The sequence below is a fragment of the Anas platyrhynchos genome, chromosome 19, assembly GCF_047663525.1.
Source record: "Anas platyrhynchos isolate ZD024472 breed Pekin duck chromosome 19, IASCAAS_PekinDuck_T2T, whole genome shotgun sequence".
In the NCBI taxonomy this organism is placed as follows: Eukaryota; Metazoa; Chordata; class Aves; order Anseriformes; family Anatidae; genus Anas; species Anas platyrhynchos.
The window spans coordinates 11,016,362-11,034,691 of NC_092605.1; the positions used below are offsets into that span (position 1 = coordinate 11,016,362).

The following is an 18,330-nucleotide window of genomic DNA, read 5'->3' on the forward strand; positions in this document are numbered from 1 at the left end:
TTATATCTGGAACAGCACTTCAATGTGGAATATTTGGAGCTTGTGACAGGTTCCATGTCTTGGCTACCAGGCAGTTGGTAAGCTGCTTAGTTGTACGTGCATTTGCAGAGAGAAATACAAACGACGAGGAGGGGACGCGCTTTCTTATGGCCAGACCTCAGGAGAGTGTGACCACATCACTTCTGAAGCCTGGAGCTGCTGGGGACTGCTCTGAAAGCCGCCATAAGATCCTTGGAGATGGTCCCACTTCTGTCAACTATTTGTTAACAAGTTTTATTATTCCATCTAAAATCCCAGAAGCGGTGCAAAGAAGCAATGGACAGTAGATCTCATAAGGATTCCAACACTGTTCTCGAATCATATTGCAAAATGTGGTATTGAAACTGCTATTACCATGACTCTGGACAAGACAAGTTTTGCTACCTATAATTTGCTGTCTTGGATGTACCAATGTTAAGGACTAAACTTAGCAGAAGTGTGGCAGTGTCTGACAGAAGCTGAGATTCTGAGCAACAAATTCCAGGCTCTGTTGGCTGCCTTGTTTTTTTAACTTGCATTTTCTCATTGAAGTGCTTACACAGCAGCATGAAGAAGCACTTACTGTGTATTACAAAGAAATACAAGTTCTTTCAGTAATGTGGACAGGTCTGTGCCCTCAGCATTATGAGGGTAAGGTACCTTACCTCCAAACTTGACCTGTAGGACCAAATAACATCCAATCAAGGTCTTGCCTTGTGAGAGCGTGAAGACACATCAGTTGTTAGGCTCCAAGGGTTCTGCGCTCTCAAAGTTGACCACCTCAGCTCTACCGGCCCAGGAGTCCTTGCTGATGCAACACTGTTATCACCGCTTGGATGCGGAGTGTAGAAAAGCATCCTAGGTATTACCACATTGCTCTTCAGGTTAACTTTTCTCTTGAAACACAGTTGCCTTGGTGCTTCTCTCCAAATTGGATACAGACCTAAAAAGCAGCACATCAAAAGCAACTGCGTTCTCTTGCACAGGTCTTTTGAACAAATTGGTGTGAAGACGGCTGTCTACTGTTCCTAAGGAGGTTTCCCCATGGGCTTCATGGCAGAGCCATATTCTTTTGTCAGGTTTGCATTATAAACTCATTACTTGACACCTGGTCAGCTGGGAAGTTAAATGACCTCCAGCAAGGCTGTGGCAAACTTGTTTGTGTAGTAGACCAAAAGGATGCCTAATGCACTTTGCTCAAGGCTGAGCTAGCGTCCAGGACTCCTCTCTATTGCGTTGCTGCTTCTGTGGTGAAAAGGCAAACTGGACATTTTCCTTCCACGCCACTGGTTTTACAGGTCTTAGACTAAGGCAGGAATAAATAAGGTGAAAGGAGTGTGTCTTAACTGCACTGGAGGTGGTTTCAGAAACTTCTTTGGCAGTTCATAAAAGGCTTGATGTCCTCTAATCCCAGACTTGTTGTCTCAGGACGTCATTCATCTGATTGACCCCGATCTTCAGTAGAGCTGAAAACCTTCAGAATATTTTTTCTCTTCCCCAGTAGCAGTAATTCAAAGGAGTATTTCAAGCTAGCTGTGAGAAAGGAGGCATCACGGAATCATAGAATGGTTTGTATTAGAAGGAACCCTAAACACCATCTAATTTCCAGCCCCTGCCATGGGCAGGGTCCCTTCCCAGCAGCCCAAGTTGCCCCCAGACCCATCCAGCCTTGGGCACTGCCAGGGATGGGGCAGCCAGTGCTTCACACTTTCTGAGAAAGGAATTTCTTCCTCATATCTAATCTAAATCTCCCCTCCTTCAGCTTAAAGCCATTACCCCTGTCCTATCCCCACACCCCTGACACACAGTCCCTCCCCAGCTCTCTTGCATCCCCCTTCAGGCACTGGCAGGCCGCTGTGAGGTCTCCCTGGGGCCTTCTCCTCTCCAGGCCGAACATCCCTCGATTTGCGTGTGCAGGTGAGTGGGGAGTTGCAGTGTGCCTGCCACGCTCATCTCTCCTGTTGCCTTGGCTGTAACTGCCTTTCTGTACAGCCTGGAGAGAGATCTCTCCTCCTACTCGGTGAAGGTCTCCCTGGTTAACATCTTCACTGATCTCTTCCTACCTCTAGTTGGTCACGTTTCCTGGTTTTACAACTTGCTGAGAATCACCTTAATTTAGTTTTCCCAAGAGGATTGTGCTGAAGGATAGCCTGTCTCATTGAAATGCTCATTTAAATGCAGCGTGTGGAATAGGCTAGAGTGATGGAGAGTTCTTCAGGCATGCCTCTCATTATATCCTGCTGTTCTGGAGGTAATGGGATTACCTGAAGGTTTCCTGTCCCAACCTAATCACATGCTGACGTTCCCTGAGGAGTTGAGGTCTGTCATGCCCAAAAGATGAGTTTTGCATAAACTGGTGATATAAAAATTACTAATCCCTTCTCAAAGTTGAATCTAACACCAGGAATGGAAAAAAACTACTGCTGCTTTCTCTGGATGCTTGTGTCAGCAGAACATCATGTCCTTTACCTGGCATGGAGGCTGCCTCTTTAGGAGGGTGTTACTCACCGCCAGCTGGTGTGGCTGTCACTCAGTTCTCCCACCCAGACTTGCTGACATAGATGAATTTTTGGTCTTGGTGTGGAAACAAGAGTTGCCTTAGAACATAAAACAACGCTCCTTCTTCTCTTCCTCTTTTTTTTTTTTTTTTTGCTATTGTTCTCTTTCCCTTCTTTTCATTCACTTGCCCATTCTCCATCTTTAAGGAACCAAGTGCAGACAGTGGTTCCAGTAACTTCATGTTCCTTCTAGCCTGTAAGTACCCTGTAAGCCTGTATTAACCCCGCATCCATAAGAAATCAATTACAGAGAAGTGCTAACTTTACACTGTGCCCACACCGAAATGACAAAATAGACAGCGAGGTAAGATGTGACATTGCAATGAGAAGCTGTGCAGGCTTTTCTCTTTGAGAAGCTGCATCTGCTGGACTCCTGGTACGATTTGATGTTTGTCTTTGATTACTGTTCTCTGTTAATGTTAAATAGGAGCACGTGTCAGGCTGCTGGAGGCTGATGATCAAGATGAAGAAACTTTTGTTATGGCACATTAGAATATGAGAAATATCCAAATGTCTCCTGGATTTGTTCTCTTTAGCTGCAAGGTGGCTTCTGGAAATTCAAACATGCAAACATGCCGTACTGCACTTTTTAAGCAAATAGATTCTAAATTTGAGAATCTTACTACAAGCTTATGGTATTCTCAAAACTGAGACTAGGTTTGATAAACAGTCATTTAGCAGATGCTTGCAGCCATACAAGGATATCTAATCTGAATTGGCTTCAGTAGGAGTGGTGGGGCGTGGAGGGAATAGAGGCTGCTTATTAAAGGACAACAGCAGCAAATACCAAGCATTTTTGTATACAACCTCTGGCCAGAGTCCAGCTTGTAACATTCCCTAGACAACTGGTGTTGAGATGATGAGAAGCATCTAAAGGGGAATGGAGAGGCTGTAAAGCAGCCTTGTGAATAGTAAAGCCAATTAATACTCCTCTGTGCTAGCCCAAACTATCACTTAGACCTCTTCGTTACAGAAAATTAGCCAAGTAATTAAAGCGTTCTTTTAATTACAGGTCTCGACTGTAAATATCTGTTTATAACTGGCAGAAGACTTGCTCAGTTGCATCTGGGAATAAGTCCCTTCTGTTCTTCGCAGCCGTTGCTGTGAGGAGGACAAAGGCCTGTTGTTGGGGCTCTCACTTACGCAGTTACTTTCTCCTACAAACAACTTAAGTGCATGCAGCCGTGGTTTGGTGCCGAAGTGGCCACTTGGTGTGAACCGAAGCAGTGCTGCCTGCAGAACTGAGCAGCAGGTCGGGTTCCTGGTAATTGTGGAATCAGTCCCCGAGGAGAACTTGCCCAGGTGCCAAGGTGGGGGTGCCGTGTCTCCTTCTGCCAGGTGTTCAGCTCCTGTAGGGCCTCCTGCCCCCAGGTTACCGTATCGTCCCAGGGCCTCCTGCTGATCAGCAGTGACAAAGACTGATCCTCCTGGGGCAAGGGAAAGGTCTGAGTCCCAGCATGGAAAAATACTGGCTTGTTTGGCTAGTTTTCAGTATTTTAAATCACTGAGAGGTGATCTGTAATAGGGTAGATTAGACAAACTTAATCAGATCACCCCTATATCTTGCAGATGCTTATCTTCACAAACCTTGTTCCTGTGCAGTAGGGACTGTGTGCATGGGCAACAAGATGAGGAAGTCTTTCACAATTTCAAAGCTTTCTTTGTACCAGCGTGTGTCCTGTCCTATGAGAGTGCCAGAGCTACATCCCAGGTCCTGCGTAGCCCATGCTCTGCAGGGGAAATCACTGACTCACAGTGGGATGTCAGCAGCTTTAAACTACTGCAAGTGTCCGGCAAACAGAAATCGCCACTGCAGGAAGAGGTGGTGGTGTAGCCTTGTCCTGCTGTCCTGAGGGTTCTGCGCCTGTACAAGATGTGTAGCTGGCAGTAAGAGGAGCAACCGTTTCAGTGCTGTTTTCCTTCGGAACTGTGCTTCTGTTAGGGTAGGTCTTCCACGGGCAGGCGTTTGACCTGCTGATACAATAAAAGCTGTCCCTATAGGTGAGCCATGTGGGACGAGCACAGTGCTCTCCTGGAAGTCAGACCTTGCCTCCCATGCCTGGATGTTGCCTCTTTGCTTTGTGACCTTTGAGTCATCTCCCACTGTGTTCGTTTTGCATGTGCTCAGATGGTAATCTGCTCAGCAGAGGAAATGCCTTCTACTGCTGTGCGAGAGTTAGGTTGGAGTAGCTTGGGGAAAAAAGGTGCAGCTGGATGAGAAGTCAGTCGGTAATTCTTGCTAACCAAATTGTAGCTGAGATGAATTTGCCTGAAGAATACTTTCCTTTATTGAAAAATGACACTGTAGGTTCACATCCAGTGAATTTAAAATCATGTAGAAACTTTAAAGTGTTCTTGCTAGCTAAGGTTTTCCTACTTTACATGTGCTTGAAGCTTATTCAAAGCAGAAGCTTTGCTGCTGTGGGGACTGGTGCTTTAACTCCAGATAATGCAAAAATTTACCTGTGACCCTCAGACTTCATTTGACCTGTCTCTAATGTAGTTTGTATGAAGGGAGAGAGCTTTCAATCAGTTAATGGAATAAGCTCATGCATCCAACTTGAGCCTAGTGCTAAAGATGGCTTGCTTGGCTGATTCCACCTGGTGTGCTTGGCATATTCCATAGATGGAGCTGAGATGTGAATTCAGTCTCATTTTTTTTTCTGTTAGTAATGGAATTGAAACCAAAATAAGGGCTGAAATTATGACCTTACTGCAATCGTTAGCAAAGTTGCCATTGACTGAAGTAAGGCTAGGATCTCAGCCAAGGGTTTCCAGTGTTTAATTTATGGTAACATATTAATTGAGTTGTATTAAAACAAGGCTTTGAAAAAGTTAATCTTTAGCTTCATGATACCGTTTCCATTTCCATAAATATTGTACATTGTGTTACTAGAAGTTTACCTTTTTTGGGCAGGTTGGTAGAGGTAGAAGATCTTAATTTATTTTTTATAACTCATGTGTTTGCCCTCCTGGGAAAGAACTAAAGCGTGCAGATGTCCTTATGCCTATAAATGAAGAGGACTTTATCCTAAATCTTCTAATTCTTTTAGAATATATGGCAGCGAAGCTATCTAGCTCTGTATCCTGCAGGAAATATTTGGCATACTTGTAAGCTCTAGGGAGAGGAGAACTAGGATGATAGCATCCATTAGTATTGCTTTTGAATGAGAACTTGCATAAAGACCTCTAAAAATCTCTATTAGATTTAAGGACTTTTAGCAAAAGGAATGTATTGCAAGCTTTTGACCTTCCTGTGCCACACGAAGCTGTGCTGGTGTGTGTGCCAGAAAAGCCTCTTGATTAGTGGACTCCTCTAAAGCTGGGTGCTGCCCTTTAGGAGGCTAACATCTGGACTGTATTTACTGTACATTTTCTTTTCACTGGATGTGTCAGGGTAGGTTTTCATCTTTAAAATTTAATAAACTGTTTCTGTAACTTAACAGAAAAGATTATTTATCTAGTTTTAAAGTCACAGCTAGCAATGTGTTCCCAAGCTCTGATGACAATAAAAACAAATTGTATTGGTTTAAAATGTAAATGTATGTTTTGTTGTACTTATTTTCTTACTTCTGTTACCTGCTGGAGTAGTTCTAGCATTAAGAGTATTTTAATATACACTTAGAAACAGGCAATACTGCTTTTATTATCACTTGTAGTCATGAATTATGTTAATATGAGCATTACACTGAAGGGGAAACTAGAAATAAAGACAAATTGGGAAGCAAGAATGGGCATTGGAAGTATATTTCCTGCTTATTGATCTTCATGTTTGTCTGTTACAATTTTCTATGTAACAAACATAGGGACCTGGTAGAAATGGGATTTTTCACTTAATTAAAAAAAAAAAGTGTATTTCCCCTTGTAGTGGTCCCAAAGTACACCCAGTTTGTGTAGCATATAGATGGTATCTTGGCAAAAAGGAAGCCCAGTTATTCATTAGCTAATTCTTGGAGTGGGTATCTTTGTAACCAGCTCTCCAGGTTATACATTCCACATTTATTTTCCATGCATTGAGCAAAGCTGGTGTAGCCAACGCGTTTTGAGGGGCCTGCCTTCTGCTCCTGCAAGTTTTTCAGTAGTCAAGTATTTGTGACTTCTGCATTTTTCTTCTTGTGTTCTTTTCCAATTATATCCATTTTCTCATGAGGAAAACCAGAACAACAGTGGTTTGACAGGACGAGGTGGGTGCTTCTGAGCTGCAGATGCCACCAGTACGATCTGGTGCCCTGGGTAACCTCCGGTATGGCAGCCTGCAGTCCGGTAACTGGGGCTGGGGTCGCATCCCATAACCTGTCTGCACAATCGTTTCGTTCAGTGCTCTCAGCTAACAGTGTCTTAAATACAGGTCACAAAACCTGGTCATTGTCCTGCCAGGTCAAACACATCAAACACCACCAGAACTTCACACCTAAACTAGGGGCTGCTAGGAACTAAGCACCTGAATAAGTGCAGGTGAGCTGCACAGCTGGCACACAGTGTGGTGGGGGATGGCATTAGGGAGACTGCAAAAGAAAGTGCTTAAATTCCCCCCAGCGAATTCACACTTCTCTTTCAGAATCATAGCTGAGAAGCTTGGAAGCACTTGCAATGTATCCTTGCCATGTTTCTGGAGTAGTTGGTTTCCAAACATTAACTTGAACAACCACTGAACGACAGAAGAACTTCCCCCTCTCCCATTGCAGCCCCACATAATGAAATGCTTTTTAGTTTTGTGTCCTTAGCACTGCCGGTGGCCGGCTCCATCTTGTGCGGAATGGGCTTCTTCAGCAGGACTGAAATGCTGTTGAAACGTGGCTAAATGAGACCTGGCAGTCCCCTTGTGTGGATTTATTTAATGGACTGTATTTAACCAGGTCTAGGTTAAAAAAAGACTTATGCCATCGTTTGTGGTCGCTGGGACAGCCGTGGTCGGACCTCTGCCTGTACCATCGAGGCAGCTCATTGCTCTGAGTTTGGGATGCCCCTTACGTAAATCTGGCACTAAATTCTGTCCAACAATCTGCTTTCAGTCGGCCTCTGTCTTAGTGTTCCACATCTGCAGTCCCTACTGATCTGTGTGGTGTGCCACTGCCCTAACTCACCTGGTGCTGAAGATGCAGCCCCATGAGGGTGAATGTATTTGGGGCTCGCTAAGAGTGAGGTGAGCAGTGCAAAGAGGTTGGAGGTTTAAAATATTTTACTGGGGTCTGGAACTGGCTTCTAGAGATGCTAAGCGTTTCCATCAGCCCAGTAATCCTCATAACCGGGTCCTGGAATATAAGATACACTAACTGTTTAATAATTTAAATATATATCCGCACTGTGAAAAAAAAAAATCTGTCTCAGTCTTTGTGATCAAGGCAAAGAACAAGTCTGTTTCTCATTACTTACGGTAATGTATGAATCCAGGCATACAGTCAGAAGCTTTTAATCAAACTAATGTTATATATTGTATCAACATCCTAATGCCGAGGAGATCTTTAGGATGTAGAAGGTATTTTAAACAAATACTTTGCAGTTCCCTGCCACATCACTGCTTTTGGATTTAGATGGTTACTGGGGTTCTGTTGCGTAGTCTAAGCCATAAATGGAATGAAATGAGGTTGTTTTAAACAAAGAATTGATATACTGTTGAAAATTAACTTTGAGGAAAATGTTTAAAATGTTTTCCAGAGGTGAATCTGGTGCCGGGAAGACTGAAAACACTAAGAAGGTTATTCAATACCTTGCTCATGTTGCTTCCTCCCATAAAGGAAGAAAGGACCATAATATTCCTGTAAGTTGGGAAATCTTTTTTTTTTCTATTATTCTTTTGGTAAACTGCCATTTCTGCGTGGAAAAAAAACAAAGCCTTTTGAATCAAAGATAAGCTGTAATATAATCCCAGTAACTTTGTTCACCTATTATTTTCCCTTTATTAGTGGCTAAAATGAGTGGTTATGTCAAAACTTCCAGTTAATGTTAGCTGTTTAACTGCTTTCGTGAGATTATGGGCTTTTTGCAAGAATTGTAACTAGAAACAGTATCGAAACTTTCCTACCTCTACTTGGTTTTCAAAAAAAATTTCATTAACTCTGGTCATTCCTAGTGGATTTATTTCCCGTTACATGCAGCTTTTAGTATTAGCACATGTGAACAGAATTTGTTCTTTCAAAACTGAACTTGGGGAAAATCATCAAGTTTAAAAACTGCCATAGACCTTCTATATCTAGAAGTCAGCAGCTAATGAAAAGCTTGGCTTTACTGCATCACAAACATGCAAACATGTTTTTAAGTTGGAGAATCTTGATTTATTTTTTTCCTGTAGCAAATCACTAGCTGATCTATGCAGAGCTTTATTTAAATTTGTTGCTAATCTCTTCCAGAATTTGCACTGAATTTTTAGCGATTCACAAAACATGAATGGGTTGAAATGCCTGTTACTATGAGGACTTGGAACACGTAGCAGCGAAGTATTTATTTAACTTTACTACAAGCAAGTAGCTAGCTCCAGTCAGTGCTGGTGTATGCCTGCTTTTTCTCCAGGAGTACCGCAGGCATCTGTGGTGGTTGGAAGCTCTCAGGCTGCATCTTCTGGCTTAGCAGAGACATCTGTAACTTTTCTTGTGTATGGCACGTAGCGTTAAGGTGCTCAGTGGAGTCATAGACTTGTTCGGTGTGTCAGGACTCAAACTCCTGGAGAAACAGGAGATGACTTTTGACCAATTTGTGAAGAAAAAAACAAGAATTTGAAGGGGGAGAGGAAGAAAATTGCTCTGCAGGCAGACTTGGAGAAATCTAGATGAATGAATGGAGGGAACGTGAGTCTTTAACTGAAAGCAAATAACGTGACCCTATATGTTGCTTATTGAAAGTGTTGCTTCTTTGTTACACAGGGGAGATGAAAAGTAGTATTTCTCAATGTACATCATGCAGTCTGAGTGGGCTGCAGGTTGTGCCTACATCAGTCACAGGCCTTAAAAAGAAGTTTCTTGCAATGGAGTCTCAGCAGCGTTGGGCATTGCATGGAGAGGACGAGGCTCTGCAGAAAGCTATTCAGAACGTTATCCATCAGACTTGATTTTCTGCGTAGGTTCTGGTTCATGGATATTACTGGTTTTCCACTGCATAACTTTGAACAAAACCAGCAGCACCTTCTTCAGTTTCTACACGAGTAAGATTGCCCACAGCTTTCTGGGGGAAAGCGAATTACGCAGTGTGGGTTTGTAGCAACTGCTCTTAAAGCAACTATTCTTAAATATTCTACTGATAGAATATCTTGGGATATTAGATATGCTAGATACCTAATTAGATATCTCAGGATGCCTCCATTTGAAAGAGTTCCAGAAGTCTCTCGTCCAGGTGCTTTTCAGAATGGGTCTCCCTTCAAAGTCAGATTACATTGCTCAAGACCTGGCTGAGCAGAGGATTTTGAAAATCTCAAGGGATGAAGATTACGTGATCTCTCTAGGAGCCTAACCACTTGAAGCTCTCTTTCTGAATGTCTAAAACGTACTGGAAATTTCTTTGGCCTTTTTTGTGCTGTATTTCCAGAAGCGCTTGGTGCCAGTACACTAGCTAAGAGCAGCACCCTTCCTGAGCTTTGTCAGCACGACAATTCCTGTGGCTGCTCGCTAGGAGCTGATGCAGGCTCAGGCTGCTGTTCTCAAAGTCAGCCTGGCTTTAACTGAAACTTGTTTTCTCCGTTGTGCTTATTTTGTGGCTGATATGAGGTGAGGGGATGGAAAGAGAGGAAAGTTGGGATAGAAAATGTCATGGAGGGGAAGGATGAGTTGTCTTTTTTAATGCAGTGTTGGCAAATTCAGTTTAAACCCCTGGCTGAGCTGCAACTTAATTCTGTACTTAGCAGTGCCATCAAATAGGGTAGTGGTGCTCATCTCAAGAGTTTAGGAGATGGTTGTTGTAATCGGCTGCTCTGTGAGCCATTGATGACTGGCATGATGGAGACTGGGAGAGTTTTATTGTTTGTAAAAGGCAGCTTAGGCACAAAAAGGAACGGGTTAGTGTCCTGAATGAAAGTTTGGTGCTCTGATCATGTACTTCATTCACTGCAGTGCCACAGTAAGCACCAAGTTAAGCAAATACTTATGGGAAAATGCAGATTGTTTAACCAAACCAGCCTTGAAAATACAAAGGAGTCTTCCTTTTTCTGTATCGATTTGTTTTTATTTATGGCAGACAAAGAATGTCCAACCTCCCCAACTAACTCTGAAAAGCTAAGTAGTGCCAGAACTGCAGTTAGATGTGCAGTCCTTGTTCCTTTTTATGTATCCACCAGCAGGCTGTAGAGGGCTGGTGGTGATCTGTAACACCATGCTGTACAGCATTTGTCTTCTGCTAAATAGGCTTGTTAGACTGCTAGTCGTGGATTTATTTTTATCCATCCTGATAAATAATTATTGCTGACTTGTATTAATGATACTTCTAAATGCTGCACGGATTTTTTTCAGAAGCATTTTGCATGCTGATGAATGAATAATTATTTTCCCAACACTATTCTGAAGGCGAGGGTGGATTTTATGCCCGTTTTGCCTGATGGACCGTTGTAAAGCTGCTAGAAAAAAATGTAGCTGACAGTTTGACGCCTCAGGCCATGGCCAGAGTAGCACTGGTGTTCTGCCACGTCCCAGCCGCTCACCAAGTGCAATTTTGAGAAGACCAGGTTGAGAAAGGCTTGGCTTATACAAGGAGCATCGCACAGGAGCTGTGCCTGTCCCATGGAGGACAACGTTGTCACCTGGGGCATTCAGCTACTTGGCCGTGAGACTTTTTCTTCCCGACAGTGCTCTCTTCTCTCCTGCCAGCTGGTAGCGGTGTGCCCACAGATGAGTCCTGCCAAGCCCCTGGCATGTCACACTCAGGCAGGGTGCCGTGGGAAGGGAGTCAGTACCACACTGTAACCACGGGGAGAGGAAATACCGTGCTGAACAGCCTTAAAACTGCAGCTTCCCAACTCAGTGTTGGAGTCCATAGCCACGCTGTCTCTCTCATTCTCTGCTCAAGATTCTGTCCTGGGCGCTGTGCTAGGAAGTGAGGGTGGGAGGTGATGTATTTGACAGGCGGTGTTATTGTGGGACTCAGCAGAGCAAGGTGAGGCGAGGCTAGCCCCTTAAATTAGGAAGAGAGCCTAGGCTTCCTAGAGCCAGCTAACGGGTGGGAGGCAGCAGTACGTGCACCGAGTTATGAACATGGGCTCATCTACAGATTGAAGGTGGGAGGAAAGTGAGCCTGAATCCTTGCCCAGGGCATGCTTGATTGAGCTTGGGAAAGGGCACGTGTACAATCCCCTTGGTGTGGAGCAAGGGAGAGAAGCTGGCAGGTGTTTGTTTAAATCACTGAAAGCTTTAGCTTCACATCCCACAAGGCTGAGCTCTAAAGAATTCGGGTGAGTAGGATGTTAAGAACTTTGCAGGTAAAGCTGAATGTTTTGCTGGCAGAGAGCAAACCATGGTTTATTCCATGGTTACGGTGCTGTGTGTGGAGCAGCCTTACAAAGATGAGCATCGTGCCACGGCTTTGGCATCTCAGACCAAAGGTGACCCTGCTGGCGTTAGTTGGACTGCTCAGCTGCCCCCTGTTCCTGGGCCACAGGCAGCGCTGCCTTCGCTCTCGTTTGCCTTCTGTAGGCACAGGAGGTGGGGAGAAAGTATGTTTGGAGGAAGAGAGCAAGGACAGGTAACTGGTGAGCTTGGGGAGGAGGCTGATCTGTCTGGAGAGGAGTTTGGACAGATTAAGCAAGGAGACGTGGAGGGAAACGAGTTCTCGTGAGCTCATCACTCGCCTATATACTGAGGTGGGAATAAGAAAGGAATGAAATTGTGGTATTGAAGGAGTGCGTTACAGAGCTGCTTTAGTGTGGTTAAATAGCAAGCCTTAATTCAGGCTCTTGGGTTCTGCTTTAGTTTGCAAACAGGTTTTTGGATAGGGAGGAAAGTCAGTGCAAAATAGATGAAAAACACCAAAATGCACACCTGACCGGGCACAAGAAGTGTTGGCCGTCGCTTGCTGCCCACGGTGGGCATTAACCGGTGTGTGCTGCTGGGGAATGGGCTGTGCTTGTAGGCTGCGGAGGGGCCTGGACCCTCTTCGTGGTCAGATAGGTGAGAGCAGCAGGTAACAGACGGACTGCCAAGACTGAAAGCAAGCAGCTCAGTTCTATGAAAACTGTATCCAGCCATTGCTGACTCCATTTCCACCCATCTGAACCAGAGCTAGACAATGCCAGGATGAAAAGAATTAGACTTTTTTTTTTTGTTTCTTTCCCCTGCACCAAAGCCCTCCCACCCAAGACCTCTATTTTCACGAAAACCCAGCTTGCATGATGGTGCTGCTTTAAGTTTCAGAAACGACTAAAAATACTTTCAGGTTTGTGACTGCATTTATTTGCCTCTGCAGCTGAAATGCTAAATGGTTTAATTCCTTTTATTAAATTCAAAGAGATGAAACTGGTTTTGAAGTACTGGATCTTGGGTAGGCCAGTTCAGGCTGAAACTTCTCCTAGTGAGGATTTCCCAGATGGGCTTTAACTGCCCTAATTTAAGTGCCGGGGAGTTGATCTGGTGCTGCTCAGCTCTACTCCTGGCGAGGGCAGAAACAGAGACCCTGAGAGAGCAGTTATCTGCTCTGAACATGGGTAAATGAAATGCCTCCTAGGTGTACCTGTCCTCTTCCACTGAGTGCAGCACTAGTCTCCTGCCGGAGCAGCTAACCTTATTTTTAGATACCTTAGCTGTTTTCCAAGCGGGCATGATTCAGCTCTGCTGAATTCACCCTGCTTAGCTGAACAAGCCAAACCGTTGCCAGCTCCTTTGAGGACCTCTCTCCAATTCTGTTACTTTGTGCTAAAACAGTTCTAGAGCTTTAAAATAATAGGCATAGAGGGAGCGTGCATCTGGCTTGGTATGAAAATCTCTTCCCCATATTTCATGGCATTTTCCCCATAGGCTCTGCGATGTGAAGCTCAAGATTGGAAAGCTTGCAGACAGAGGAATGGAAGTAATGATGGGATTGAAAATCTGAGCACTTCTGTAGAAAATCTGTTGAATTTTGAGGGCTTTTATTTTATTTTCAATCTGTACCCTTCTTCCTGGCAAAATTTGTAGGTTTTCAGTTTAAGATCTTGCTTCTTATGTGGACGGTCACTCCTGAAAGAAAGAAACGAGACTTCTGTCTATTGTAAGCTTTGCAGTTGTGAAGTTCACATTGTACAGCACAGAAAGAAAACCTCAGGCTCCTTCAGGATGGCTTTCCTCCTAGGTTCTGTCATAACCTGTGTGGTATTTTTGAAGAGTAATGATCGTCTTATCCATACCAAACCACCTTGCAAGGGCTAAGACTGGAGAAAGTTACTTAGTGTTGTGGGTTTCTTTGTTATTTGGTAAAAATGTGGAAAATCGTGTGAAACTAATAATGCTGTCGCCCTTTTTCCTTGTTACTCAAGGTCCATCTGTCATCTTGTATTTTATTTGGAATTAGTTCTTTGCATAAACACAGGTTTTAGCATTTTGCGCATGCAATGACAAGTGAATAACTTTCTAAAATTAAAGAAGCTTCTATGAAGTGAGTTTATAGTTAAACTAAACCTACTTACATTAATAATTTGGGATGTAACTTGGAGCTGGAATGCTTGCTTGCTAACATATGCGTTTGTTTGTTTGCAATGAACAGCCCGAATCACCTAAACCCGTGAAACATCAGGCAAGTGTTTTTCTTTATGCTTCTAAAGTTTTGTAGGTGAACTTAATACATCATTTCTCCTATTTTCTGTCCATTTGTATTTACCTGTACAAGCTTTCCCACATACTTTATTCAGCTAATAGTAAATTTAGTAACTATTTAACTGGTTTTGTTAAGAGAACGGGCTGCTGAAGAGCACAGAGGCTCCTCAGCACCACCGAGCACTCCCACCCACCGGCGGGGGCTCTGCTCCTCTTAGCTGAACTCCTCTAGCAGGCTGTGTGTCAGTGTGCTGCTGAGAGTACAAAACTTCTTAATGCTAAGCAACCTACTAAATAAACGGTAAGGATCAATGGAAGTGACAAAATACTTCTGGTTAACGTATGATTTTGCCTGAATGTTTTTATAGCTGCTTGGGTAACCAAAGACTTTATTCTCAAGTGTGTAAGGCTTGGTGCAACCACTCCCCTGAAATCGGGCATCTCCCCTGACCTACCGAGGTGATGCTTATTCACTGTTGCTGCCTGAATTAGCATTTCCTTGTTGGAGCTTCAGCTGCACTTAGCTCCAGCCAGCCCACGGGTGAGCAGCTAACGCTGCCGGCTCCCCAGTCCTAGCCCCCAGGCAGCAGGAATCGCAGCGCTGCTGGGGCGTAAAGGGGGACAAAGGGGGCTGGGTGGAAGCTGAGGGTATGACTGTGGAAAGAGATGAGCGATTTGTTCCCACGTGTTATGCAAGGTACATGTTCCAGTCTCTAACCTGAGGTGGTAAGTGATGCCTTTTTGCCACGGGCACAAGCCTTTACATAGAGAGAGAGCTTTGCAAGAGCTCCGTGTGGTGTAACCAAGGCCTGGTAACTCAAGAAGCTGCCACGAGTCAGTTCAGCTGATTGTATTCCTCCCCTTGCATTTTCTGAAAGCTGGCTGTGGTGCAACTTGCAGTGGGGAGGGGGGAGAAAAACTGTGGTTTATTGGAGACACAAGTCCCATGGACAGCTGTGATGCCTTTGCTAGTGTGTGGTAACTTGCTAAGCCTCTGTAACCCAATCATGTGTCTGAGCCCCCATGGTCTCATTTTCAGAAGTTACAGACATTCTTAGTATTTAACCTAATCCTTCCTCCATCCAAACCTCAGACAGTTCTTAAGTTTTTCTGTTGTTTTTTTGCTAAAGAATTTCTCTGTTCCAAAAATAAATGGAAGAGTTGAGTTTAACCCTCCTTTTGCTTAGAATTAGCCTGCCAGGGTTGAGATACGCTGCTCGTTGCCAAACATTTGAAATGTGTCAGTGGAAACATGCTAATCCAGAAGTGTTGATATTGCATAAACCATAATCATTAACATTTCTGTTTCGATGTCATTTTGAACTACAGAGTGGATCCCTGTTGTATGTGAGTAGCATGTAGTTTCCCTGCCTCACCCAGGCTTCACAACGAACCGAGTCACTGGGATGCTGGTTTTTCTGAAACTGAGACAAAAAGCTCTCCTTATCTTGCCATTGCCCTGCATGAAATGTTGCATGACTTCACTTTTTCCACAATATTGTGATACTGCTTTTTCCAAGTTCTGGTTAGATGCCTATGCTGGAGGTATGCCTACAGGCCAATATTAAACTCTTTCCAAAGCACTAAATGCTTCTTCAAATCTTCTTCAGAAAGGTTTTTGAGTGTAAACCAATCTATCTAGAGATGAAAACTATGAAATCCATTTAAAAATTCCCACCGCTATTCTTCTCTGAAGCTGTTCAGTGCTGTGAGAGGTTTGCTCTTAGATGGCCACGAGAAGTCTGCCTGTGAACAACTGCAGCGGCTCGCTAGGCTGTGATCGCTGCTTGTCCTCACTGTTTTCACCCACGTCTGAGGACACAACTGAATGTTTTCTTCAGATCCCATGGGATGCACATAGATGTGCTCTTAAGAGCTCTGCATTCAGTTGCAGAACTCGAGTGCAATTATTTTAAGACTTGCTGCAGAAGTTCCCGTGCACGAAGCTGCGTTCCTGTTGTGGTGCACAGAGGCACTTCAGAGCATGGACATGGGGTGCCTGGGGCGCGCTGCTTGCATGCAGCACCGTGATGCTCTTCAGTGGAGCTGCATCCTGAAGTCAGTGTGCTTTCTTTTCCAGAATAGCTAGAATTTGAAATGTAAGCTGTGACATGCTTGCTGCGTTTAATATACGTAATGTGGCTTATTTCAAGCTGTGTTCAGCATGGTAAGCAAGCTTCCCACTTCTCGTTTAGTGTCTGAACAGGAGCTGGTCGTGTGGCTGGGAGAGGGGACGGGCGGAGTGGGGTCAGCGAATGCTTTTTTTTTTTTTTTTTTACTACCTGCTGCCTTTGCACAGCAGCCTTTTGAATTTCAGATGTTCACATAGCGGCTATAAGTGATTTAGTTTTCTTCCAGTTGTGATTTTTTTTTTTTTTTAGAGTCCTTAGGAGCTCTTTTAAATAGATAAAGGTGGTAGACCTGACCTGTGGTGTGTAGGCACGCCTGTGGTGTGTGGCCTGACTAGCAGTGTGTTCAGGGCTGAGATGAACACATCCATTTCTTCTTTAGTTACTATAGAGTTCAGAGAATTTGTAGTCCCAAAGGGAATACATTTGGATGTAGACAAGCTTTGGGCAGATAGCCTGAGGTCCCATTAAAGAATGAGCAGCCATTTGTTTGCAGAAGGACTTGAAATATATTTGAATATAAAAATAAAAGCCTCTTTCAGGTGTTAACTAGTGACTTTTTAAAATTCCTATGTAAGAATTGACCTCGTGGAAGTCTCAAGAGACTTACTTCCATTTGTAATTGCTCAGTGTGCGGTCTTCATCCATGCTATAAATAATTGGAAAAAGCAGGTTTATGAACACAAACTTCATTTTTTTAAACTACATTCCAGAGACATACAGCTTCATTTTTTTTTTCTTAAACCATCCCTCAGAGCAGGAAAGCAATATCATATTTTCCTATGTGCATACATGCCTCTTGGGCTCATGGAAGCAGCACAGACGGTTTTTGTTACCAGACCGCTTCATGGACAGCAATTGTAAAAGCTGTTGTGCAATTTCCTTAAGATAAGTACTTTGATTTCCACATCCATTGGCTTGAACTTAAGGAAGCATTAAAAAAAAAATGCATTAAAGCTGCTGAGCAATTTTGGCTGAATTGGGCAATTTGAAAATGATCTTTGTGTTCGGCGTTGCTGGGTTCCCATTATGCCGTTGCGGTGTACTTTTCAGGTGCATTCACTTTAGGTCAGATGTTGCAATGACATGAATGTAAAGCTGATGGAAAATGAGCACTTTGCTGATTTAGAAGTTGATATAAAAAACATGAGTAGGTTGTCAAATCACTAACGAGATGGTGTATGAGTCACCTTGCACTAAAATCTTAAAAGTTAAATTTAATTTAATTTCTCTCAAGCATATGAAGTCTGTGCCTACTTTCATTAGCCCTAAATGTGAATTTTGTTTTCCACGTTCAATGATTTGTGACATCCATTGCCTCCTGTTCGGTCACCTCTGTGTGTGTGTACGTGTGTGTGTGTGTGCGCTCTTAAACAAATGACAACACAAAACACATTCTTCTCTGGTTGGAAGAGACTATTGGCAGATCTAGCAGTGAGGGGGAAGGATGGTAACCTCCTTCTGAAGATGGTATCACTGCCACAACCTGGGTAAAATGACTCAGGAAGAAGCAGATTATAGGAAGCCTTCATCACACAAGCACTGTGTTTATGTCCATTTGCTTCTCTGTTTGTATGGTTTTTAGGGGGAGCTGGAGCGTCAGCTTCTTCAGGCAAATCCCATTCTGGAATCCTTCGGGAATGCAAAGACGGTGAAAAACGACAACTCCTCCCGCTTTGTGAGTTACTCCTTTTCTGTTTACAGTCTGTAAATCTGGATTACTGTTCATGGAGAGACTCCTTTTTAGGAGCTTAAGTAGTATCAGAAGTTTTCTTTGCTCTTTCCTCAGTGACTTCAGGTTCTGTTATAAGGCTGTCTGCGTTGTGTTGCAGTCACTGAAGATGCATCCTCGTTGGCTTTTGGCAAAACTTGCTTTAATTTTACCTAGTTTCCAACCTCCACTATCCTTGAAATGATAATAGCATT

At 43.7% G+C, this 18,330-nt stretch overlaps 1 protein-coding gene across 4 annotated transcripts in view; it reads left to right on the forward strand.

The window, feature by feature from the left end:
• Window positions 1–18,330, forward strand: part of MYH10 (myosin heavy chain 10) — a 114,760-nt gene that overhangs the window by 51,419 nt on the left and 45,011 nt on the right. For 3 of the 4 annotated variants that reach the window (XM_072025720.1, XM_038165545.2, XM_038165546.2), the window contains 3 exons: window positions 8,232–8,334; window positions 14,226–14,255; window positions 17,990–18,082. In XM_072025720.1, coding sequence (XP_071881821.1) covers window positions 8,232–8,334; window positions 14,226–14,255; window positions 17,990–18,082 — 226 coding nt within the window. The remainder of the gene's footprint in view (window positions 1–8,231; window positions 8,335–14,225; window positions 14,256–17,989; window positions 18,083–18,330) is intronic. The other variant, XM_072025721.1, reaches the window with a different exon arrangement.